At 34.5% G+C, this 27,177-nt stretch overlaps 1 protein-coding gene across 1 annotated transcript in view; it reads left to right on the plus strand.

Annotated features, from left to right (window-relative positions):
• The window catches only part of KLHL14 (kelch like family member 14), a 56,612-nt gene extending 30,772 nt beyond the window's left edge, over nt 1-25,840 (plus strand). The window contains exons 4-9 of the mRNA XM_072411271.1: nt 14,169-14,258; nt 16,647-16,725; nt 17,664-17,854; nt 18,594-18,752; nt 20,652-20,809; nt 21,318-25,840. Coding sequence (XP_072267372.1) covers nt 14,169-14,258; nt 16,647-16,725; nt 17,664-17,854; nt 18,594-18,752; nt 20,652-20,809; nt 21,318-21,458 — 818 coding nt within the window. The 3' untranslated portion in view covers nt 21,459-25,840. The remainder of the gene's footprint in view (nt 1-14,168; nt 14,259-16,646; nt 16,726-17,663; nt 17,855-18,593; nt 18,753-20,651; nt 20,810-21,317) is intronic.
• Nucleotides 25,841-27,177: the final 1,337 nt, after the last annotated feature.

Consider the following 27,177-nt stretch of genomic DNA (forward strand, 5'->3'; position numbering starts at 1 on the left):
AGAACGAAAATGTTAGAAAAATTTAACTTTGGCTTTAGGAAATAAATACATTAATATAATGAGAATATTTTTGATTTACTGCCAGTTATTGGGGTTAATAAGCACATTTAGCCTCAATCACAATGACCTTGTTTCTTTTTTGTATTTTCTATAACTTCTTTCCTTCTCTGTTGTGAGGTTCAGTGCTGAGGATTATTTATGCATATTTTTATAACAGAAAGAAAAGAACTCAATTTTTTAGACTCTTGTACATCACTTGAGAGGACCTAATTTAGCTGTACTGTGCATTCAAAGGATGATCATACAGAACTGTTATATTCCCACTCAGTGATTAATGGTTCCAATAGTTCTCTTTTAGAATTGGCGATACGCTTTCTACTCTTGCATAACAGCAAAATGCCTTCCACCCATGGGTAATTACTCGTTTTTAATGTAATGTGTGCATGTAAGATTAAATATATAATACAAGTATTGACCGGACTGCAGGTTTGGAGACAAAAACAAACGGTTGAATATATGTTTGTCTGGCAAATATGGCATTGATTCAAACACGTTCAAGGTCAGAATTTATTTAAAGGGTACCTGTCAAGATAAAGCTGCCATTGCTGACTTAGTTTTTAAAAGTTAAGACTCTAGAGTTAGTCTTATCCTTGTAAGACTTAGAAAAGGGGTGCAGACCAGCAGCTCAGTGGTTTCACTGGCAACATTCTCCTGTTTGAAGAGGTTCTCGCTAAATAGTGAAGCAAGTAAAGGAATGAAAGCCCAAGAGCTTGTTCTTTTTAACCAAACAAGATCTGTCTGTCGTACACTGAAATTTAGTTTTAGAATCAGTTAGATCCATTTTGGCAACACAAATGCGTGTAGATTGTTCTTAAAAATTAATACCACATTTTGTACAGGGGCTTCTGGCTGACATATAGAAACATTCCAATTATTGCACTATACAACAACATACCTATAGTTCTGTAATGGAGCTTTACTGTATCTAAATCCTAAAAAATGCCAGCTCATATTTGCAAAGCTGGCGGAGGCATGGTCCTTCTCCTGCTTTGAGACATTGCTCTTCAGTTAAGCCCAATTATATTGTATATGCTTAGTACTCACTCAGGACATGCTATTGGTACTTCCAAATAGCAAATAGTGTGGCAAGACAAATATTGCATGCTTTCATTCCTGGCACTAAACAAGAAACATTTGGAGAGATTGATTTATTCATTGTAGTGACTGTGCAAGCTAAGAAAGGGACAGGCACAAAGAGATTCAGAACAATTCAACTTTTATGCAAATTGCATTAACTTGAAATTGAACCAATCAAACTCTGCAAGAATAGTTTTTAGTTGGCTCAGTTTTAAAAGAGTGTAATTTTCATGAAATTTGGATGTGATTTGCATAAAAGTTGAGAGTTCCATGTCTGAGTGCTGCAATGCAGAGGATGACACAGTGTATCTATACTAATTTGTTTATAGTTTTGGATAGAGCAAAAAGGTAACCATACAAAACCATTCCCATTCAATTAAATAAAAAATGTAACATACTTGAAATTGTGTTTTTATATATGACTGGAGTGTCCCCCTGGTTTGGAGGGACAGTCCCTTTTGTAGATCCAAGTCACATGTTTCCTCCCCAGTTGTTGCTCTCTTTGGGTGTCTATACACCTCTATCTAAAAATATATTGTTTAACCAATAAAAAAAAGTGTTTGTTTACACTAAACCTTTATTCCAGCCTCTAAAATGTTCCATTTGCTTTTTGAAAAGATAATATAATATAAAAATAGTTGTACAAAAAAGATCTTTCAGGTTTAGCCAATAATTTTTTGGATAGTTGTTTTTTTATGGTTCATGAAATAAGGACATGGCAGGGGTGAATCATTTGCCTTCATACTTTAAACTAACACATGTCCCTTTGCCCTGTCTCGAAAAAAGGGAAAGTATGATTGAGGCTACCATTTTTTTTCCTATTACTCCTTATTAATATAAGCTTTGCAGCAGGTCAGATACAGCCTGTCTCCATTCCTGGCAGATGAACATTCAGCATCATCTAGTCCTTTACTTCCCAGGCTGATTGTCTCCGGCTTGCCCCTTTTATTTATTGGATTTCAGTTTTTAAAACATGGAGGCTCAGCATCTTAAATTACCATTACCACAACTTTCTGATTTTAGAAAGGTCTAAAATAATGTTCTATAATAAAGTATACAATGAAAACAGAAGGTTTAACATTTTTATTAGCATGGTAAAGGGGGGAGGGGCAAGCAAGTAAAATATAAGTAGATCAAGCTTCAGCTTTGAACAAAAGGTTGTTAACTACCTGCTAATATTTTAATTAATACAAATAAACGTTTTAAAATGGCAATATACCATGTACTTTACAGCGTTTCTACATTAAAGGACACCTGTACACAATTCCCAAACAGGTTTGATCATCTTTACTTATATTATATAGATATGCATTTTAATAGTTGAAAGGGAAATGAAAACAACCTTCTAATTGCATAGTAAATTTGCTCATCCATTGTTAAATGCAACAAAGCACAATTCATAAAATTTCACCCTTCTCAGCATTAAGCTACATAGCACCATTACGGACTGTAAGCAAAATGCTTCATTTAGTGAGCAAAATTTAATTTACATAGTCCATGCTAGCTAGATTCAGCAAATAGAAGCAAATTTGCCACTGACTGAGTGCACAGCTTCTTTTTTAAAGAAACAAGTACCTTGAGCCACTAGCAAATTCTACATTACCCGGATCTTCTCCAATTTTCAAAATGTCTTGCTATTTTTTTTAAGAAATATAAACTGCCTAGATAGATTTTGCATAATATATTTAAATATATGCTGTAATTTATGAAATCGGGTGCAATGTAGCTGAACAAAGCATCAGTTATCCTCCAGTTACTACCAAAGCAGCTGCTTTAAAGGACCATCAAACCTCAAACACAAGTTACCTTATTCAAAAGAGATGTGCATAAGAGAATAAACTTCCTAGCTATCAGATGTGTAGTTTGTATTTTCAGTCCTTTAAAATAAATAGCTTAATAACAGGGGGAAAGAAGGAGGGGTATTGTACAAAATAGCAATAGCGGATCTTTTTTGGAAGAACCCCCAACAAAGATAGGTCCCATAGTGCAATAACTGCCTGGTTCCACCATGGCCAGCAACTGTGATCAAATGAGCACTACATAGTGACTTTTGTTGCACAAATATCATTCAAATGTTGTCTTGTATATGTAGTGAGGAAAAATGGCACAGACTCCCTTTTCCTGGCCAGTAGCGTTGCAACCACACTATTAGATGCATAATAATCTAACAAAGGATAAATATGTCCCAGATAAATTAAAGAAATATAAAATAATAAAAAAAAATTTTTACTGCCTATTGCCACTCTTTTATGAACAGCAGAAATCTGTTTGGAAATTGACTGGTCACTGCTAGGTTTGAACTGCACGTTACAAAAGTTAAAAAAGTTACATGGCAGTCTATTGCCTGCTGCACCCATCCATGCTCATTAATAAGAGCAGACTAATTTTTAATATACTTTTTACTTGATTCAATGTTCTATTTAAAATGTTGTATACTATATGTTTGTATGTTTGGCTTTGCTATATACTTACCTCTGTATATATAGTTATGCACAGTCATACAAAGAGAATTTTTCATTTAAGTGACATTTTAAATAAAGCTTTTCATTCAAAAACATAATATTGTTGTTACATTTATATGTTCTGTTTAGCAAAGACATTTCAAATTAAGCATTGAGGACTAATCAGAGCAAATGTGCTTGGAGCAAGTGAACTAGTTGAATTGTTAACTTTTGTGTATTGAGCATAATTGCTTTTAATAAAAGATGTTCACTCCACTTTATAGTGCAGAAACTAATTTGATTAAAAAACCATAAAGTTCTCTGAATGTTTTCAAATGTCTGCTGCTATATACTGTGGGGTAAATATATTGCAATGCAGCTTGGATAGTGGATACAATTATATTATGTAATCCTTGCATTATTTCTAATTCTGCTCACATTTGGTTTGACCTGTATTTTTCTCTGTTCCCGGTTGTTACTAGAACTGTTCAGGTCAGATTTCACATATGTATAGACAACATGCATTATTGAGTGAAGGAATAAGCAACCCGTGGGTTAGGAAATGGTAGCTGTAGCTTTGCCCACATAGAAGCATCACTTTAAGTGATGGTGAATGTTCTTCTGTCACCACATAAAAATAAGTGTATCATTTAAAGTAAAGAAAAAAGCATGTACCAAGTGTTACACCATAACCCTTAGGAAAGGGCCTTAAATCATTCTTATAACACCTTTTTTTTTACATTACCAGGTTTAGATTCCAAATGTAACCTCTTGGTGCTGGTATATTAGACAATGCTATGTAGAAGAGAGTACCTATCAAAATACTTGTTCTTCTTTCTGTGATTTCATTTAACCTGGTGTAGTAGAAGTAATCAGAAACCTTTGTTTTTACACAAATTGCATTGGGGGAGGCTAATAGCCTGGTAAGCATTTGTTGCTCCAGCCTCATCCAGCCGGGTATTTTTGTGTCCCCTGTTCTGTGTGATGTATTTCAGGGGTGCTTACCAGAAACAATCCTTGATAATAGTGTTACTCCAGACTATAGCTTGTATACACTTGTAGTAACTGTTGCTGGAAACATTCATTAGTGATCATTTTTATAGGAATAAATGAAAGATGTATCTTTGGAGAGAAAGGATTTTGGGAGGCGTCATGCTGTGTCCACCCCAAAGGAAGCAATAGGGGACATTGACTGTTGGCCTTTTGATGATCCAGCAGGTCTGATCACTGAACAGTATCAAGGATCAGCTACACAGATGTTAGATTTTCACCATTAACCATCATGAACACTTTTCTAGGATATCAAAAATTTAGAAGCTGTACATTGCTTTACCCTCAGTGGAAATAAAGCAAGAACAACTGTGTATGTGCTATGCTTTTATATTGCTAGGATCAGCAGTTTACGCTGGGGCTAGTGATATTTGTAACAATATATTTGTAAGTCAAAAGCCTCTGGAGCCATCCCAAAAACATATCATGCCAGCTATGGTCATTGTTGTAACAGCTGCGTTTCCTTTCTGGTTTAAAACTTGTATTTATTTCTCTTAATGTAAATTAATGTATAGATCTTCTCTAGGTTCTCTGATTTCTTGATGCAGCCCAAAATACTTCTCAATTAACTGGCTTCTGATCCATCTGGGAATATTTTCCCTTATATATGTAAAACATCTTCCTATACATATAGATCTTGTTCACAGGTACAGAGATACAGTCTGGTATGAGTTGTGTCTGGTATATCTGAGAGGTGAGAGTAAGGTATGTCATCTAGTGGTTGAATGGAGAATTGCTGTACTGCATTCTAACTTGGCCAAGATAAGACTTTCTGCAAGTGTGAGCAAAATAAATTACATTGCTATATTTTATCTATATTTCTATTTGATTGCTGTGGATCTAATACGATATGTTAGGGAAAATACAGCAATATTACGTATTACATAGTGTTGGTTTTTGTCTTCACTTCATTGAACATTATACCTAAATTTACAGTGTTCAAGTCAATGTAACTTCAGTATAGAGCAGAAGTGGGAAAAGGCATTTTAGAATTTTCATCAACCAATCCATTTACAGTCTGTCTCATTATTTATGATTTCAATTCACAAGAAGTATGTAATCTTCCAGCAATTAAATGTATGTATTGACTGTTTGCCTGGCTGAAAAAATACTTCTGGTGGAGGTAAATGCAGGCAATATGGATGGCAAGAAAGACAATTAAACAAAATAATTTATGTGTAATATCGATTATCACTGCTGATTACAGATCAGCCATTTAGACAAAAATTCTAGCAAGAAGGTTTTCTTTGTTTTGGACAGAACAGGAACCTTTTAGAATCTCAGTATGGTTGTCAATGCATTTTGGATGTCAAAGGAAATCTAAAAAAACAAAAAACCGGGTTTGTAACTGTTGGACAATCTACTTATCATGTGTCTTTTTACCAGAAAAATCTCTCCAATGGGGGCCACAGATAGCAATTGCATTTTGAAAGAGGTGAACAACTTTTCCTGATTTAAAGCTAATGTAAACTATAAATCTGTTTATCAGTATATTTAGCATTACTCATTACATTTTACAATTTTAAGTAAATTATTTTTGTTGTCAGCCTACCATGCTCATTTAGCATGTCAAACACATTTAAGATTTTCACAACCTCTTACCCAAAATGCACACAGATTTCTAATTGGATAAATGTGGAACAATTCTAGGTGAAAGTTCTACAGTTTGTGCAAAAACATTTAAAACACACCCCAAAGTGTCACAGTCTGAACTTCAACTGTGACCTGTAGACTTTTTATTTGACACTATAGATATTTGTAGATATACTGATGGGCTAAATAGTGTTAGATAGGGGTTATTGTATTGCTATTTTATTGCTTTACTGCTATTTGCATGGAAAAAAAAGGAGTTGTTGGAAAACATTGTTTGAAAACAATGATAATATTGTTTAGAGTACCTATGAAGTTGTCTAGTTATTTATAAAGTTAAGGTTGTAAAGTTTAAGTTTATAAAGTTGCAAAAAATCAGGCATTCTCCTGAAGAGCAGTCCAATCCAGCTGCATATTATTTCTGTCTTTGAACAGGATTTTGTTGGGCCATTTATTAGATGAACAGATAAAATCATTCATTATACTGACTAGATCTCTGTAGAAAACAATCACGTCCACCTCCCTGGATCTCTGTAAAAATAATTACATCAACCTCATTTATTAACTCAGTTTTGCTATATTCTGGTTTTTACAGTGTTATTTCCTCCATGTTGGGTTTGCATTTCCCCAGATTTTCATCCTGCACAGTAGATTGTCTCTAGATGTATAAAGAGTAAAATTATTGATCAACACATTTGAGAGTAATAGTACCAACATTAATATTACAATGAATAATGGTCCATATAAGATGGGTATGTAAACAACAGTGTGATGGTTGGACTCCCATGGGTGAATATGGTTTTGGCAAAACACAATACGGGCACTGCCATGAGACAGTTTGCTGTCTTGCCAGACAATTATCTAATCATTGCCAGTTTGCAAGCTACGTATGCAGAACTGCGAGTCGTCGTGATCTATTAGAAAAAAGTGGCATGAGATTTTAAATCTGTTTTGAAAGAGCCTCTCCCCTACTCTTTCACTCCTTCCTAGTAAAGTGACCTTTTTAAATGGAGGGAAGTGGGTCTAGATGACAGTCATGATGAATGCGGTCATGTTCACTCAATAAAATAAGGCCCAGTGCATTTGAGGATAAATCAGTGGAATGTACAGCCCCACCTGTCTGTCTCCATCACTCATTTCCACTGTCACTTTCACAGTGCCTGATGGATCACAGTTGCTGTAAAATTAGACAGCCTTTAATCTCATTTCATCCTGATTAGCTTCTCTTTACCCTTTCCCTCTAACTCACTGACTGACACGCTAGAAACTCATATAGTGTGCTGTGTTTCAGGACGGATTACAAAACTTATCTTTAACACCTTCTCTTCTAGAGAGTCACAAGCTTCATAGATATCAGTTCCATACATGCATAGGATCCTTGTTTGGGTTCGTTTCAATCAGCAAATGTAAATGGACTGTGCCAAATCGGTCCTAAAATACACGGTATTGATAATCTGGAAAGCATGAAATATAGTCAAAGCTAAATTACTCCAACTTGCAGAAATACATGTTTTTCTACATGATCATCATTTCTTGTGCCTTTAAAACTCTGTAGTTATCAGCAAAGTATTTTCCAGGAATTTTTCTAGCGCATGCATATTATAGTATTATTTTCTCCATTATAAACATATTGCATTAATAACATAAACTAACTTTAAAGGTGTATAGTGGGTTCATACAAGCTACTGGAGCTTCCTAGGTTTCATAAAACCCGCATATATAAGGGGCCCCATTGGATTTGTGCATTATTTTTGGATTTACTATGTGAAATATAAGTTTACTTACTTGACACCATCCCTAATCACCAGTATGAAGTCACACTCCTATTTGTCCCTCTTCTAAAGCTGCCTGTTTGTCTGCATACAGCATCTTATTTAAAAGAATCTGCCAGGTCCAGCTTTACCTTTGCAAAAGGGCTGCAATCGCAACTTTTTGCAATGGAAACTTTGTGTTAAGAAAATATATCAGCTATCGCATTCAGTAGTATTAATCTTAGTCTGGAAAACTTTGTGGCACAGCATGAGACACATGTAGATTGTTTGATTAATGTTTGCTTCAAATAATTCAGGCTTGTGTTCCAATAAAGCACTTGACACCAAACTGCAGAGCATAGGTGACCATGAGAGAATGGATGAACTGAACACTCATATAGTGTATAGTTGAGTCCGGTGGTTTCTTGGGTCAGACTTCCAAAAAACAAACTGGAGAAGTGCTTGAGGAAGGATATGTTGTCGCTTAGAAAGGAAGCTCATCTACCTGGAAATTACTATTTTGGGCACATGAAGTAGGCAGTTGGGTTAAATACAAATATGCTAAAATATTAAAAATAAAATAGTAAAACTGTAAAAAAAAAAAATTTTAAGGCCATTCAGATTTGCTAACTTACCATAATTGCGAACTAATACAGATAATAAATTAGTGAAAATTTTTATTAATATATTTATTTATTATTTATAAAATTTAGAAAATTTAGAAAATTAAAAAATGTGTTTCCTCATGGTAAAATGAATTCAAAAGGAAACATAAGTATACATGAAACTAATTGTAGTGTATAATTTACATCTATACAATATTTCAATTACTGTATAATATCCTTAGATATGTAGATTTCCCCACTAGTGTCATTTTTCTTCAAACACCGCCATCGATTGTTGCTGGAAAAAAAAATTCAGCTGCATAGATAAGGTGTTGTTTTCAATCAGTCAGCCCTAACTGGTAGACTTGCAATGAGGAAAAGCAAATGAAAGATACAAGCACTTTACTGTGCTTCCATGTAAGATAATATTGCTGCTCCTACATGGCTATGCTGGTAAAAACTATTCACAGGTGTTTATTTTACCCATTGAATACGAATATTTACAAAAATTACAACTTTAAAGTGCTTTTAGTAACCACAAATTTCAGAATTTTTAAATATATGCCTTAAAGTAATGTGAAACATGTGTACACGTTTTGTACATCTTATTTATAATGTACATTATTTAATAGTTTGTAGGATCTCACAACTGCAGAGATTGCCATATTTCATAGTTGGCAATTGCGGTAAAAACATCCCAGCTCCATGGACAGTATATTTTGTATTAGACAGGTCTGGTAGGCTTGCATTGCGAGGCATGAACATTGCGAGACATGAACAATAAAACGGTTGAGTATAGATGTGGTCAAACAAGTAGGCACATTTCAACTACATTCAGTCTAGAACAGTTATTCTGTACGAGGCTTCTGAGGGTACCTCCAAAAGTTGCCAGGGGTGTCTTAAGCTATGGTTGATTGACATCCCATAAGATGATGCCTGAATAGTTCCAGGACCAACACCACTTGGCAAAGCCAGCTGCATTAAAAAACAGGACCTTTTTAGTTGTCTGTAAAAGTAACATTACTTAGATATGGGGGATGCCAACCAATCCAAATCGCTTTCTTTGCACATTAAATGATTATAGCAGGGGTTCCCTGATACCTCAAAACTGTTTCAAGGGTTATTTCGAGGTACAGAGGTTGAGAAAGGCTGGTCATGAACAATCTTCAGAGCTCTGCAAAATATCCCATAGGGGACAAATACTGTTGACTTCTATTGAACGCCCTATATGTCTACAAGAACTGTATGATGAAACAACTGTACTAAGCAGAGAGCGGACACATATATGTATTGGCCAAATATGGCTGCCTCCCTGTACAACTTATACAAATGGATTTTGCCATTCCTTTAAAATGGGTATCTAAAAAACATTAAAAGATAATTAATTCTTGTTAAACTGTAACTTAACTTGCTTTGCCCCCACCCTAATATGTATAGCATATCTGTGCATAAAGGCCCCCCTCCAATGATGCCTGTACTTGTTGCACTATTGTCACCATTTTCTCCCAGCCTTCTTCTGCTACTGGAATCTTCTGTTGGCTGATCATATACATGGAAGGTACTCCATACACCTGGTTCCTTCTCCCAGCATCTTACACATGCTTGAATAAATCTGTGATCCGCATGTGTGCCAGTCAATGTACAATCCGCATACAGACAGGGACAATTTAAAAAGCTTTAGCTTCACCTTTAATGGCTGGAGATATATGCAGAACCTTTTCTGCCATAAATTAAATAAATTACTTTGTCACATATAAATTAAAGTATTGTTTCTTACTTTTTTTGGTTTATAGATTTGAATCTCCCATATCCATTCCATTCATATAATGGTAAAAGGTTTCCAGGCTGAGCATATATATATATGTACATTACTACATACAAAACGTTCCTGCAGATTTAATAAATATTTACTAAGATATGGCTAACGAGCAATTCTCCAGAGCACAAGCACATATGCACATTACATACCAAGGCTGGGTGCACATATTTGGGTTGGCTGTGGGAGTTGGAAAATGTTCAAGTTAGTTGGCTTCCACTTTCTTCAGCCTATATTCATGAGCATGCACATGGGCGGAATGTGACATCATGAATATTAATGAGTATTCTGCCTAATCACATTATATGCTTCTGATCATGAAGTTATATTTTTATGTGATATAACAGAGATGCCAGCTTTGCAATAACTATGATTACAAAAATATTATAATTTTAGCATCATAAATGAAAAAAGTTTTATTATATAAATTAGAATGACAACATAGGAAAATATAAGTGGTTCCTATAAGATTCTATGTGCATTTATTGGATCTTGTTCATGTTTCTTACCTGTAAAAGTCTCCATAATGGAGACATCCAAAATCTTTAAGATTGCGGCTGGCTGCCGCCATTTTTAAATATGATGTCAGCAGCTGTACCAGACTTAGAGAATGACTAATCGGTTATTCTATTAAGCTCCAAGGTAGATGATAAACAAATAAAAATACATGATACAGAAAATAAATGCAAGTAGGTATTTAAATACCTGAAAGTTTCATAATTCTAAATTTGTATTTTTTATATATCCAATACTAAGATTTAAACAGTCCAGTCAGGATAGAGACCTGTTTTTTTTCTTTCTTGCTTTTAGGCCTGTGATTGGACAGTGAGGGAGAAGCGTCAGAATAATTAACCAACCCTCTGCTCATTCCACACTCATCTGTCAAAATGTTTCTTTTTAGCACCAATAGTATTCATGTAGCAGATTTTAGTCCCTAGTGCTGCTGGTTCCTGTTCTGAATATATGTTTAAAATATCAATGACAAAGTTTTATTGCATTGCAATGGAAACAGCATACATGTTTGTCAATTTTTTAATAAACCATTGAATATATATTTTACTCATTACTCAAGGAAACAAATGAAAACTGAACTATTTTTCATAATTTAGACATCCCTCCAAATAGCCAGGCTCAGGAGTTATTGAGGACTACTCTGCAGCTTGGTCCAACACAACGCATGATGAAGCGGCAGGTCACTGATGAGATCATCTCTCTGTTCTCCCATGCTTTTATCATATTTATAGTGTTAGACTGAGAAAACTCACCACAGCAATAAAGCCAGAATGCTGGATTGTCCCTTCATAGTATGTGTGATGCTGACAGGGTATTGCAAGAAGCTGTTATCAGACATGTTCTGTTTATTTTTTTAATCAGATCTTGATAAAATAAATAGCAGCACCTGGAGAAGTTAGACTATCATTGGAGAACATGGGTGATCCATCAAATATGAAATGGATTTATTCAAAATATTTTACTATTATTTATCAAATGTTTTCAGTCCTGGACCAGATCTTTTCCAGGACTGCCGGATCACCCAGCTTCTCACATGATAGTCTATGTTCTCTTGTGCTTTAGGAAATCATATGGTGCTTGAGGTATATGTATCAGTAATAAATGAATGCTTAATATCCTTTTTAAAAAGTGTACCATTTAGTTATAGACATTCACTTTCCCATTAAAATGAAATCAGGCAAATGAATAGCTTAGAGAGGTGTACATGTGGTCATGTAGGTGCAGGTCTATTCTGCCAGCCCAGGTCTATCAGTTAGAGGACCCTTCTGTGTCCAGATCACTGACATTAAACAATTCCAGTCGGATATTTTCCTTTGATTTATGGAGATAAGTATATTGTCAATTAATAAAAGATATCATTGTGTGCCATTCCAAAATAACCTTGTGTTAAAATATAATAAAAGCAAAAGTGTACAACAGAATAGCTGTGTGTGTATGAGTTAAAGTTTGATAAATCTTTTCTGAGCTGTAGCCAAGTTTGGGCAGCCAGTAGCATCAAAATGATAAAAATTATCATTAAACATTCCATATTGCACTGCTGCATTTTGCAAGAAGGAGATAGTAAATCAAGTGCAATGAGAGATATATAACTGAAAAAATTCACGTGTGAGTTCGGCTGCCTTTTTTTTTTCCTCTTTGGCAGAAGTTTATAGAGAAAGAGCTGGCCCTGTGTCATATTGATTTCCCACTGCTCTGGTTTTCTAAGTGCTCTGTTGATCCGTGTCCAGCAATAAATTCCCAGCCTCAACATGCACACCGCTTCCCTCTTTGTCCTCACCTAGATTTAAGGTGTCCATTTGATGAGATGAGCAAGGACATCATTTTCTGACTATTGCTCCAGCTCACTTTACATGATACCACTGAGCTACATTTGTATGTTTTTCAAAGGATATGACATGACATTTATGGACAGGTATAACATACGGCCTAGCGCATGACACTTCTAGGATGGTTAAACTAATCCAAATAAATTGAAGCATATATTAGTTGGCAGAATTGAAAAGAAATCAGTATGTACAGAATTCCCATGACAACTGGAGGTGGAAGGAAATGTGCTTTGTTTCAGAGAATTGTCATGTAAAAGGAACGTTTTCTGTAGCGGTTTCTCTTCTGTGAATTTAAAGCAAACAAATTCTAAGCTGAAAATACAAAGCAAAATTAAATTAATTACTGTATAGATTTATAAAAAAATCCTCAGAGCCAATCAGGTGTGCTGCATGCACATTTGTTAGTAAGAAACATACTGATATGAGGACAGAGCAGAGGGAGTGTGCTGCTCCTTCATTGACCAATCACAGGCTGGGGGGCAGAATATTGACCTAGGTGTGGTGTTTAAATACAGCACCATTCTCGCTCTGCTCTCTAGCAGGATTGTGTACATTTTAGAAATGCATAGATACACAGTATATAGTATACAGTATATGAACTCTTCCAGAAAAGTTATATCAACATGATTTATTGTAGTGCTGTGTCCTAAACTGTTCATATTTAGTCTAGTTTGAGATCCGTGGTAGAAACAGGTGTTCCCATGTGGCTCATGGTGGCTGGTCCCTTGCCAACTGATCAGCCTCCTTCAGCACTGTGTTGTTTCCTGAAGCGTTTGCACATTTTATTGTAGGAGTCACTGGGTACTAACCAATTACTGCTGCCCCTTTCATTCAATGGGTTGCCACAACTCACACAACTGCTTTTGCCTGGGGAAGCGGTTCAATGGAGTGAGAAAGCGGTAACCACAGCAGAACCTCACCACCATTCTGAACATACCCTTAATGTACTAGAGAAGTTTGGATGAACACAATAAAGGTGTATTGGAAGATGTCTTTGTTAAATGGTGCTGTTCCATGATTACCCATGGGCCTTCATAAACAACCTTACCTCTCCCTAGTGACATGGGGCTAGAATATGACTGTCCACTATGGTTTCATTTACTTTGGATTCAGTTTATAAACGACCCATCAGTGGCATTGGGTATACACTTGTGTAATACATGTCTGGCACTTACTCCAAGTGGCTGTACACATTTTAAACATCATTTTGTGGGGTGGTGGCTTCAACCTAGCTCTTTTTTTTTGCATCAACAACAGCAGGGTGTAGCAAGACAAAAAAAAACAAATTAACATCCATGTACGTAAGTCCTGAAAACCTCACATTACCATATTTTTGGGGGCAAAACAGAAGCTTTATTATGCACCTTGCTTCATGAAGATTCTCTGTGTATAACATTTGGTTTTTGGATCTCACAATCTCACTTTTGTCTATTTCTCAGTTATGCCATACAACAGTGCTCACCACTGTGTGGTTGAAGTGGAGAATTTCTTATTTGTGCTTGGAGGAGAAGATCAGTGGAATCCCAATGGTAAGAACTACCACTTTATACACTGTTGTTATAAAATACCATTGGTTGCTTCTTTGCTTTTATTGTACTACATAAATATAACAGTTTTTTATTCTGTGTGTATATAATAAAGGGGTAACCTTCATTCTATGCTGCACTTCCTATAGCTATGTAGATTGTGGGAATTATTTTTAGCATTAATGACATAAACATGGGGAAATTGTAAAAAATGCTCCTTTAGTAAATTATACCATAAGTATTCTATAGGACGAAATTGTGGCAAGTGTAATGCACAATATTAGAGTATGGTTAGTATGTACAAAGTAAGATTACTATTTATATGAAAATCCCAGTCTGCATGTGGCCCTTAAGGACTGCTGCCATCCCTTTTTTAATAAAAAAAAAGAATTCCCTGATGACCAGGGAATAAAATGTAGTTCCCTGGTATTTTCTAATGGTTGATAAGGTTTCTGTATGAGAACAAAAAAGTAGAAAATATTTTTTATTTTAATGTGCATATTTTAGTTATTGGGAACTGGTGATTTAAAAAAAATGTGCCAAACTTTTGCATTTCCCTATGATATTCCCAGATAAAGAACTAGAGAAGTTTGAGATGAATCTTGATTGGTACTGATTGTGCACTCTTTTTTAAATCTGTTTTATTTTTTTCTTGGTCACAATTACATGGATATAAAAAAAGGCCAGACATTTGGTGATTCCTTTAAACGTAATTAAAAAAACAATACACCACATGTATACTTCAGGGTTAAACATATCGCTGCATCAGTGTTGTGCCATGCATGGATATTTTATTCATCTATTCTTCTTGTATAATCTAAAATGATGGCGACACAGGGGAACATCAGCCCAAGATATTACATTTAAATAATCTTACTTTAATAAATGAAATCCGTCCAAAGACATGGAAAAGTTATCAGACCATGTTAAATTGCAGTGCATCCTAATGCTGGGCTGAGTAATTCTGAAAGTGCAAAATACATTAATATTTAAAAGTGTTGACTCAGATAGCAAAAGGCAAAAAGAAATATGAACACTTAAAGCACTTTAAATTGACTTTAAGGGGAAAAATTACACAGTGTAATGGCATCTCTGGCGCTCAGGATACAAATCAACAAAAAGTAGCATTGCTGCATGACGAAAGCAGCCTTTTCAATAAGACTGTGCGGAGATCAGCGGTAAAATGGAACAGAGCAGTAACTGTGTTGATTGGTGCTTATGGTTTACTAATCTTTGTGTATAACTGTTGTACTTTTCACTAAATAAGCATTGCCAATCTATGTCTATCTATCTTAAACACTGGAAATGACACATTATGTACAGTTTCTCCTTCAGTATTAGAGGTTTTAAGATTTTAAGCCAGGTTTTAGGTCTAAATGACAGTAAAGAGACAGAGCTGTGACTTGCTGTTCAACCACCCAACAGTTACACTGTAAATGCAATCATGTTAAAACCTCTATTAAAGATTTCTTGCTATATGGATACTCATGGGGGATATTTCCTTTGTCTTCCTGTCCTAGTGACAAAATGTTTATTTTTTACTGAAAAAAATATGATGTATTTAGATCATCTTATATACTAAACCAATATGACAAAATAAATTCACTATTTTTATAACTATTTCATTTTCTGGCATTGCACATATGAAAATAATATAAGTAGGGTAATACAAAGTGGACATGGAATGTCTTCTTGCTAAGCCATTTTACAACATTAAAATTATTTAATTAACTATAGATCCAGTAAATTATAGTGCAATAAAATATTGTTTAGTTCAAACTATTTAGACATTTTGGTACTTAAGTACTTTATTTACTTTAAGCCATTTGACAGCTGCATGAGTTAGCTTTAAAATCCCAGCTACACAGTGTCTTCTACAAACTCAGCTCAATGCTGAAATTAGGCCCACTCTAGATCCAGAACAGAAAAAAAGACAAGATTTCTTCTCTATTCCAGAACTCTAATTTTTATTATTATTAATATTAAAAATAATAATAATAATAATAAAAAACAGGATTTATATAGCGCCAACATATTACGCAGCACTGAACATTAAATAGGGATACCATACTCATACAGTATTTTTTCCTAAACGGTCACATGTTGTAAGTTTATAAGATGTTAAACATCCAATAATAATAAATCTATAGAAAACTTTGACCACAAATTGAGTCTTTGGGTCCCTCTCAAAGATGAAGATCACCTTAGAGAATCTTGACATAATGTGAATACATTCTAGTCATTCCATCAATGTTCATTTAACTATTTTGTCTACGGTATAGTCATACATTACCATACTGTCACCTTGCCTGTTTTGCTGTACACTATTTATCATTTTCTGGTTTGAGCTGTTTACAAGTTCCTTTTTTGTTTATAACCCTATTTTTGCAGGAAAACACAGTACAAACTTTGTGAGTCGATATGATCCAAGATTTAACAGCTGGATACAGCTTCCACCTATGCAGGAAAGGTAGGCATTTCTTCTTTGGTCCCTTATTTTAATTTAAACAAAGGTTGTTGTTAAACATGTGTTTTCTCAAATCTTACAGCAATTCCTGAGTCATTCCTTCAGTGATTCCTAAGTTATTGAGCTACATAGATTTTTGTGGGCAGTGCTCATTTTATAGCAGAAACACCAAACTCAATCTAGGAGCTAGTTGTATGGGTGCAACATAATACCAGTGTTACAGTCAAGAGCAATAGCTTGTGACCATTCCTGCTTCTGTCCTTGTTATTTTTATATAACTCCAATGGTAATCCTAAAATGAGTAAAAAACTGAAAATTCTGTTTTGTGTCAATGCAAGGTGTCACTACACATTGAAAAGACTACCTACCTGCAAATTTTCCTATAGCTGGAGTTCCCTAGACACTCACACATCCCCACCATTACACATATTCGTCGACTATACCTGCAATTCCATAACAATAATATACATGGAGCTACGGTTCTGGTACAAAATGCAAAAAAAAATGCAGAAATTTGCAACGTTCATGTCTGTCCAGACACATAAATGTTGTGTTCTTTACAGCCTAACTGCAAGGAAAAGAAAAGCTAGCTGAAGAAAAAAAATTTGATGATGTGCTTCTTTTAGTAAATTGGAAACAATGACCCTTGAAGGACCATAAGGATAGTGAATGTCAAGATAATTTATAATTGTTAAGGTATCTTCTTTATCTTTCTCATTGTCATCTAGACTTTGGCAAATCCTTCCCAAAGAACAAGACTTCCCTAAACCTCCTAATGAAAAAGAAAAAGAAAATACAAACATATTGGATAGGTCCTAGATTGTATATAGTGCACAAGTATATGTATAGAATCCCCTCTAGAAGTGATAAATTTATCAGACCTGACCCTACTGTAAAGAAAAGCAGATAATCTTTATATTCTGTGTTTTTCTTTCACCCAGGAGAGCCAGTTTCTATGCCTGTCGCCTGGATAAGCACCTATATGTCATTGGAGGAAGAAATGAAACAGGATACTTATCAAGTGTTGAGTGTTATAACCTAGAGACAAATGAATGGTGCTATGTGTCCCCCTTACCACAACCACTAGCAGCTCATGCAGGAGCCGTCCACAATGGAAAAATATACATATCAGGTGAGCAACATGCAAGGAGATCTTCTATTTATATTTGATTTTATTTTTTTAATTACTTTTTTATTAATATTTTTGTTATTACTTTTTTAATCATTTTGACACAGCTTAAAAAATGTAAAATGAGAATTTTACTATACAAGAGACAGATGGATGGTTTATGCCCACAATGGAAGAAATCACATGCAGCTTGCACTTACCCTTGTTAAAAATGTACCCCTTTCCTTTATATTCATGGCAGTCCCTCCTAATCGGGTACATGCATTATATTGTTGGGTGTATGGGAAGACATGGCTTTAAAACTTTAAAAATTTCTTTTTGGGAAGGGGAGAAAAGATGTGTAAAGATAATAGCTATGCAATAGCAAAGATGTGTGCAGGCAGCCTGGGATGACTGCTATTGGAGATTATTATTGGAGAATTTAATAAATAGACTTTACCATTGGTTAATGTTGGTTGGTTAGAGTCATGAATTGAAAAACATTGGCAAGTACAAGTTTGCTATTTTACAGTATTATGATAGAATCCTAAAATAATCAAAAGTATTATACTATTTGTGCTTTACAAAGGGATATGTACCTTTTGATATTCAGTGGCAAAATGTATTGCTTAGGAAATTTAGTACTTTTTTTATTGTCTCTAAAGAAATTGCAAGCTCTCCAAAAAAATGTAATTTCACATTGTCTAATGTCAATTAGACTGTGTCATGTAATGCTATTATTAATCAATCATTCATATTATAGGCGGTGTTCATAATGGCGAGTATGTGCAATGGTTGTACTGTTATGACCCAGTAATGGATGTATGGGCTCGAAAGCAAGATATGAACACTAAGAGAGCAATCCATGCTTTAGCTGTAATGAACGATCGTCTATATGCAATTGGCGGAAATCATTTAAAAGGTCAGTTTAACATTTTATACCAGCATGCCTATTTTGCTATGGTTTAGCAATGTGCTGTAGATTTTATATTAGCGTTTATCGTTATTAAAGTATATATGTATTTCATACCAGATCTACTAATATTGCAGATATTCAGTGACTATTAACAATTTTTGCAATTCTGTCCTAAAGTTCCACCATTCTAGTGTAAAATAGGTTGTGTAGATATTAGCAGGCTGATAAACTTCAAAAACAATTCTATTGATGTATGCACTTTTAAGTTCAAAGATTTGTCTTAGGATTGTAAAAAGTAGCTGGATGAAGAGATGCTTTAGCGCAATACATTAAGAACATATACATGAGCCAAATGAAAACCGCACTGTAACACTGCAGACATTAGCCATATGTTATATTGTGAAATTATGAAGGAGCAGGCAAAAGTTTGTCATACCATCCAAAGTGAAAATTATATTAGTCTGCTTTAGGCCAGCTGTACACGTTGCAAGGATGCATATAGCAGAGAATTGACAGCTTTGGTTCCCGAAGATGGTGATGTATATCTTGCCAGTGTATTTGCTCTAAATTGTTAGGAAAAAAGGTTTACTATAATCAAATAGGCAGTATCAATGTTGGGATAAAAAAGCCTGTAAGAAAACCTATTCTTCTCCATATAGATTTCACAATAAAAGGTACCTGTGAATGGAGGAGACATTAAAATAGGTGGCAATTTTAGAAAATAAGCAGCTTCAACAAAGTGGCTGAAGAATAACATGGAAATGTTTTTTTTATTAGCCAAATATTACAAAATGATTTGCATAGCATCTAAAAATGTTTTAAAAGTTGAGGTTTACATTAACAAAATAAATGACCAATTGACATCATTTTAAAAGTCAGGTATTTGAAAAAACACTCACAAATAACATAATGAATCCTGTAAATACATAATTACATGCAGCATGTAAATATAATGATATGCTTGGCAAAAGCCTGTTTACAAGGCCTGAGAAAGAAAACACATCAATATTAGTGAGAACAAGATGGAGAGTTACTTGATAATATCCTCCCTAGTCTCTGGTCTGATTATGCAATGAACAGATATACCATTCTGAAATTAAATATCCATTAAGAGACTTATTCAGATTGATGATGTGATGTGGCCTAGCGTCTGCCATTGTCCATCTGTTTCTACTGCTTTTCGCATAATCCAACATCAGCATAGCAGCTAAAGTATTTTATTCTTCAGATTTGGCCCTGGAGGTAGAATGGTCATTTGGTTACGGATCAAGCTCCCTCCACCCTGAGCAGGTTAGTCAGGCCGGTTGCTGCAGGTACAGGTTCCCATACACAGTTTTAGGTTTTTTTTTCTTTTGCCCAATTTAGTCAACTTTGGTTAGATTTAGGGTTCAACATCTGCCCAATGACCTTCAGCAAAACACAACCCAGAAAATCAATATATCCACTTTCGAAAAGATCTTATATTATATTTACATTTCACTGCCCATAATTTTACCTAGTAGAGCGCAAGAATTGTGACATGTATTACATGTAGAAGTTTAATCACCAGAATTAAGGAAATTATTTAGGAAAAGTACATAAAAATGGGAACAACGGCAGCAAATTGTGATAAATTCAGTCCAAAGTTGAAAAAATTTTAAAATTTTATTGGTTGCTTTGTTTAACTCAAGTAAATTCCATTTGAATTAGTTTTATTGAGTTTATTTTAGTTCTCCTGAACACTTCCAGGTTGCACAGCTTTAAATACAATTGTTGCAAATCACTGTAGCTTGCTTATGAATTAATTTTTTTAAACTTTTCTTTTGTTTTTTTAAAAATGATTAATGTGATTTAAATATTATATTAAATATGTTGTATACTAACATCCGCATATAAAGGTTTTAATAAAGGTCTGATAATTTATAGGATTCTCTCATTTGGACGTTATGCTTGTGGAGTGTTATGACCCAAAGGCAGACCAGTGGAACATTCTACAGACACCAATACTAGAAGGGCGCAGTGGCCCAGGATGTGCTGTACTGGACGATCGAGTTTACCTTGTTGGAGGATACAGTTGGAGTATGGTAAGGGTTGAACTGTTAGAGATAGTGAAATTTTTGACACCTTTTACCTTTACCTTTACATGCGCTTAAGTATTTTTGTGCACAAAAGTTGGTGTGTGTATGCAGTGCATATATATTTATTTATATATATATATATATATATATATATATATATATATATATATATATATTTATTTATATTTAATAAAGTATAGAGGTTGAGAAACCCAATTGTAGATATTGCTGGACAATTACACAGTTAGTTTTATGTTTCAACATTATAACCTAGGAGCCATAGGCATTGAACAATTCTGTAAGTAAATAGTGCACCACGCACCCTGAATTCGATAATTATATATATTTCCAATATACAAATATATTAGATACAACATACATAATTCAATATGACTTGATAACGTTACTGAATAGTTTCAATTATTATTATTATTTTAATAGATTTATTTAATATTTTTAATTGCATAATTAAAATGAGCTTTCTTAAACAGTGTGTTCTTGTGTACTTTTTTAGGGTGCTTACAAGTCCTCCACTATTTGCTACAGTGCTGAAAAAGCCAGTTGGACAGAACTGGAAGGAGATGTTGCTGAGCCCCTTGCCGGTCCGGCTTGTGCTACTGTCATATTACCAGCCTGTGTCCCCTACAACAAATAAAGACTGTACATAGACAACACTGTAACAATACAGAGACTAATGGACTACATTTATTGGAAATTTTCTTCCTTAAAAAGGTTGTAAAAGAAGAGGACTTGAAAAGTCCAAGAGATTTATCAGTACTGGAACTTTCATCAAGTTGGTGAAATTACTCAATGAAGTAGTCATTTAAAAACAGGGGACTTTGAAATAGAGCAATGACAAACATTTATAAATCTCCCAAAGACACCTGGCACAGATGTGTAAAAACTATTGCAAAGGATAATTGGAGGTATGACCCATAGTAATGAATCCTATTATAGATTTACCTTCCTAGAGGAGATTGAAAGCTAAAAACTTATTGTGGTTGTCATGTTTTTTTTATGTACGATTACTTTGCAAGACATGAAAAAATAGTATGTTTAGCCCCTTCTTGAAATATAATCTTGTGTAACAGGGTTTATTTCTCAATATAGGCATCAGGAGTTTTCAAAAGCAGAACTTTAGAATTCAGCAAACATCTTTCACAACCAAATTATATTTGAGTTCCCTGTACGTCAGAAGGTGAATACAGAGCCTTATGAATAATGAAAGCCCAAAGGTAGCTGCCCACATTACCAAAAGCAACCAGATCTATATAGTTTTCCTTCATTTTACTTTTCTTTAAAACTTTCTTTTCTTTCCTACATCAAAACCCAACAACCATAAGTAACCTAGAGTCAGCCAGAAGTGAACACATTTTTTATTTCCATTTCCATTTGGCATACATCATATCCTATCATTTAATGCTACAAAACAATATTTATTAGCTGCATAAATGACAACCCAACACTTAAAGTAGGACCTTGAACAGCTTGTTCCATATAGACTCCAGGACTTAAATTGATTAATGCATTATATACAGCCAGTTGGGTTCATTGCCCTTTTGTAAATGACATAACAATATCTGAATATTCCAGTTTCCAGCACTAGCAAGCTATGAAACAGTAGTGAGGGCTGGGTATTCATGTAAGATGAGTGGGACATACCGAAACACTAATGTTGCAAATTGCTACTTATGTCATGTAAGCACTACATGTAGTATGCAAAGATGAAGAATATCACTTATTATATTTATTTAAAGGGTCAGTACATCCAAAGCTAATATGTTCAGGATCCACAGTTTCCTAAAATTTCTTCCTTGCAGGTATACTTTCCACAACAGCGTTCACAGGTCCAACTATGGTTCTAGTCAGTATGATGAGTTCTAATATTTCCAGTTTTCATTATTTAAACAGAAGTTAAAGTAGTGATTTGATTTGGGCTTGGGTCAATTATATCAGTTTTAGATGCATCTAAGACCATTCTTTGACAGGTGCATTTGACCTGAAGCCACTTTCTGAGCTGCAGATTTTCAGCAAGAAGCAGGTTTTTTATTCCCATAGTCTTGTGGACTTTAACTTTATTCTCTATAATTTTGTTTTTTTGTGTGTCTACATCAACTAAGATAATATATCAGTCATGCAGAAAATATATAGTTTTCAGTAAGTTAACCTAAGTATAGACTTGCTGCATTAAGAGGGAGAGTAAAGCTCACTCCCAACACCCCCAACCTCCGCACCAATAAACATTATAAACCTGCATAGCTGTGTGCCTTGTCTGTGACCAGATCTGCTGTTTTTTCTTGGGTGCTGGATGTTGCGCACCAAAGACAGGAAATGGTCACAGAAGATAATGGTGATCTGCTCATTACATAAATCAATGTAGCATATAGAGTCCCAGTGCAACCTACATAGTCAAAAGGGTCTGATTTACCTGATTTTAGAATATTTATTGATGCCGTGACCTGAGGAGGGGATATCGCTTATGGAAATTGTTACAAGGTACAATTTTGCACTTATCTTTTTTTAAATAATACATTGTAATTATTTTTCACATAGTTCATTAAATCAATCTACATTTTATTTTTTCTTTATTCTTTCTTCACGTTTTTACTTATTGAATGTCTTGACTTTCCTCTAAGACAATCATCTACCAGCATCTGTTCTTGATGTACTGTATTTTATTATGTGCATAAAAGTGCAAAGGGTCCTTCTTTTTACAATTACAGAATATAATCAGTTTTACCTACAGGCCTCTACATGCACACAAATTTTACAGGTTGAAGGAAAAATATAATTTAATAGGCAGACAACCATGAAGTATTAATAGGTTCACCATCAGGATGTAATCTGAATGTCAGCAGTGCATTCTATTGAATCAACCTCTATGTTCTTCTTACTCCTTTGTGAGCTGGGATGATCTGATCATGAATTATTTTAAGGACATGGGTTCATTCACTACAAGATGAACCAGTCACTTATGTAAAAATATGCTTAAATGGACATCAAACACGTTCTTTTAGTGTGGATCTAGGTTCATCTTGCAGACTGCCTAAATATCTTTTGATGCCCAAATACTTTATTATTTTATCCCGGCACTTTTTTGTTCCATTGGTTGCCATTGCCACATATGTTCCCCAGTGACAGTCTTTCTGTACTACTAGTTGTAAGAGGACCTTCTTATTGTTATAAAGACCTTTCTAACTGCCGTTTACCAATATATAGCATGTGGCTATTGGTAGATTAATTAGAATGTTGAAACAAAAATGGGTAAACATACTTTTAAAGGATAAATATGCAAAATTATCAGTCCTTTTACTTCTTGAATTTCACATTAAAAATAGGGATCATGCATCAAACTATAACAGGATAAAAAAAAATTCAGATTGTGCCAAAATAACATTGGATATCTAACGTCTAACAATCTATAAATCACCTTCCACAGTTTAAAATGCAGAAATAATGGTTAGGCAGTTAATTAATTTTGCAACACAAGAGAAAATATTTTGTACAATAAGGACAAGAACAGCCATAAAGGAGTGACGTCTATGACTTCTATTAGGAATTGTAAAGGACTTACAGTTGCTAGTAATTTTTTTTCACTGTGCCATACATTTGTAAAAAAAATAAAAAAATTGAATGGGAGTTCCAGATCAAATAAACAGAAAATGCTAGAAGCATCCTGCATGTGGCATGTAAAACAGTACAGACAGGATCAGACTGGGTACCTGAGGTTCACCAAAGAATGGGGATCCCACCAGAATGCAGTTTTGTAAGGCAGCAGGGGTCAATAGTCCATCAGAGGGCGAGGTAACTGCCCTGTGACCCTGTAAAGGGCCAAAAATGGCTCATTTAGCAGCATATCACCAATGCAATCTGTAGGCTATTTTCAGTTCTCTAGTAGGCCAGTCTGACCCTGCACATAGTACACACAATCATATGTCTGACCAACCAATGCATTGCTTCGGTTTCCCAGCCAAGAGCAGATTCTGTATGATATAATGCTACCTGCTGCTTAGATAGTTAACAAGCCCTGCAGGCTGTGGTCATTCTGTGTGCATGTATATTTGGCTGTTTTGCAGGAGCAATAGTGTATTTTAAACAAGAACATATCAGATACTTTGCACTGTGCTCAACTAGACTGCTGAGCACAACCCAATGCAGATTGCCATACACAGGCAACAAGATATAATCGCCTAAATCCATCATCCATTTTTGTTTTGCCCTAAGGTTAGTTTTATTGTTAGTACAGTAATCTCATGACATGCTATATATATATAGCATATGCCGAGGATGTTTAGCTAGAAAAAGCAGTGGATAATAAATACTAACAGCCCTGTCTGTGACTGTAAAGAATATCTTGTAGTATGTCCTCACACTGTTTTATAAGTGTAAAAAGTACATAAAATGAAAACATAATTTTAATTCACTGATGTCTTTATTGGGTTCAGGGCATGCTTTAGAATTTTAAGTAACTACTCTTGTCCACCTTGTTGCACAGCAGAACCAGCCCCTTGAATAAATGAAAACATCAGGTTATTTGGTGAGATTTAAATACCCCTATTATGATTAATGTAAAGTACAATCTATGTTGTTTTTGTATAAGTGGTGATAGGGAAAATTACATTTTGTATCCTAAGGACTCCAATTTCCTTGTAAAATAAGACATTGGGTGAGATAGATTATTTTTTTTTTCGTTGGAAGAAATGGTAAAAGCAATTTACTCCGGCACAAAGTGAGGCATCCCTGCTTAGTATTAAAATTGTTGGAAGACTTGTTTCGGAACAATTTACGGCAGCTGTCACCTGACTTGTCTAATGAAATGTGCAATCTTCTGAATTCTAACTTTAAAAGGCTATTTGTTGTCCTTTGAAAGGTTCTTTTTTAACCATGGTAATTTAAAGCTTTCTATCTTTCAAGAAGGCATGACCAAGGAAAGCGGTGTTATTGAACAAATCATAAAAAGGATGTAAATTTTGTACAGTATCAGAATGTATAAATTGAGCTTGCTTGTAGGAAGAAAACTTTAAATAAAACTTTATGTAAGAATTACTCTTTTGGTGTTTCATTCTTGTCATGTCACAATCTGTTCTTCTTTTTAGTTGGGGTCTTTTAGGTAAATTTGACTTGGCTGAATAAAAATCCTTCAATGAATAATGAGATGGATGGTCATTAAAAAAGGTGAATGTAGCAGGTAGGGAAAAGTCAAATCTTCTGAGGTCTATGTTCATATCAGCTCTATACGAAATATAAAAAGGCTATTTAATTACACAGACATTAATATCTCAGACAAAAAGATGAATTGGTAGGGTCAGTGCTCAGGACCAAGGCCAATGTGTAAAACTATCTATGATAAAAATAATTGTGTGATGTACAGAACATAAAAAAAGACTGATTTTTTCATAATACTTCACTGACAATATACTTTAGTTCTCTTATCGTTCATTTTTATCCACTCCTGTTTAGGTAGCACACAAATAGTTTTTACCAACATGGCTAAATAACATTAAAAGGACATTTTTAGCAACTTTTGTTTATTTGAAGATAATGGTGCATATTCAATGAACATGCACTGTATTCTGAGCCTATATTGTGTTTGGGATATGGGATTTTTAGAGCTTTCTGATGTATTTTGGTGTGCTTATTCATTCTGTTGCGTGTTGCATTAAAGCAAGCCAGATTAAAGAAGCTGCCAGTGTATCTTATATTGGACCAGAACTTTTTTTTTAATGGCATTCCATTGTTTTAGTGGTGCCATTCAAAATGAATGACACCACACTTCACTACAGTACATGCAATACCAAGTTTTACAGTAATGCACATTAAAATGTGTTTATTAAAATTTGTAGCACAACAACATGACACATAGGTCAGACACAACTCTTAAATATTTGATGATGTTAGTTGTCTATTTCTTAAACGTTGTAGAGAAACCAATTCAAAGTTTATGATGGCTGCATACATACAGTAGATGTGGCCAAAACATCCATTGATCCACTATTGAAAATTGTCAATGCCTTGACTGTGTGATTGCAGTGGGCACAGCTTTATTGTATTTACTTACCTAAATTAACATTCTCTACTTATTTAGTAAATCTTAGTAATTTGGCATTCACATTTCATGTTTCTTAGATGGGAAGATAAATTCTATAACTGTTGGAATAAACATAAGAATTTACCAAATATGTTGTCTGATGTATATTGATGTAAGTTTTGGTCAGATTACATTATAAATTATGTACTTAACATACAACTTGAGCAAGGTACACAAATAAGCACTGTGAACCATACAATGCCTTTTAAAATGTCAATGGAGAATACAATATAGTGATGTATCCCTTATAGATCCACAAAACAAGCATATTTTTTAACATGGACTT

The sequence above is a fragment of the Pyxicephalus adspersus genome, chromosome 5, assembly GCF_032062135.1.
Source record: "Pyxicephalus adspersus chromosome 5, UCB_Pads_2.0, whole genome shotgun sequence".
Lineage (NCBI taxonomy): Eukaryota > Metazoa > Chordata > Amphibia > Anura > Pyxicephalidae > Pyxicephalus > Pyxicephalus adspersus.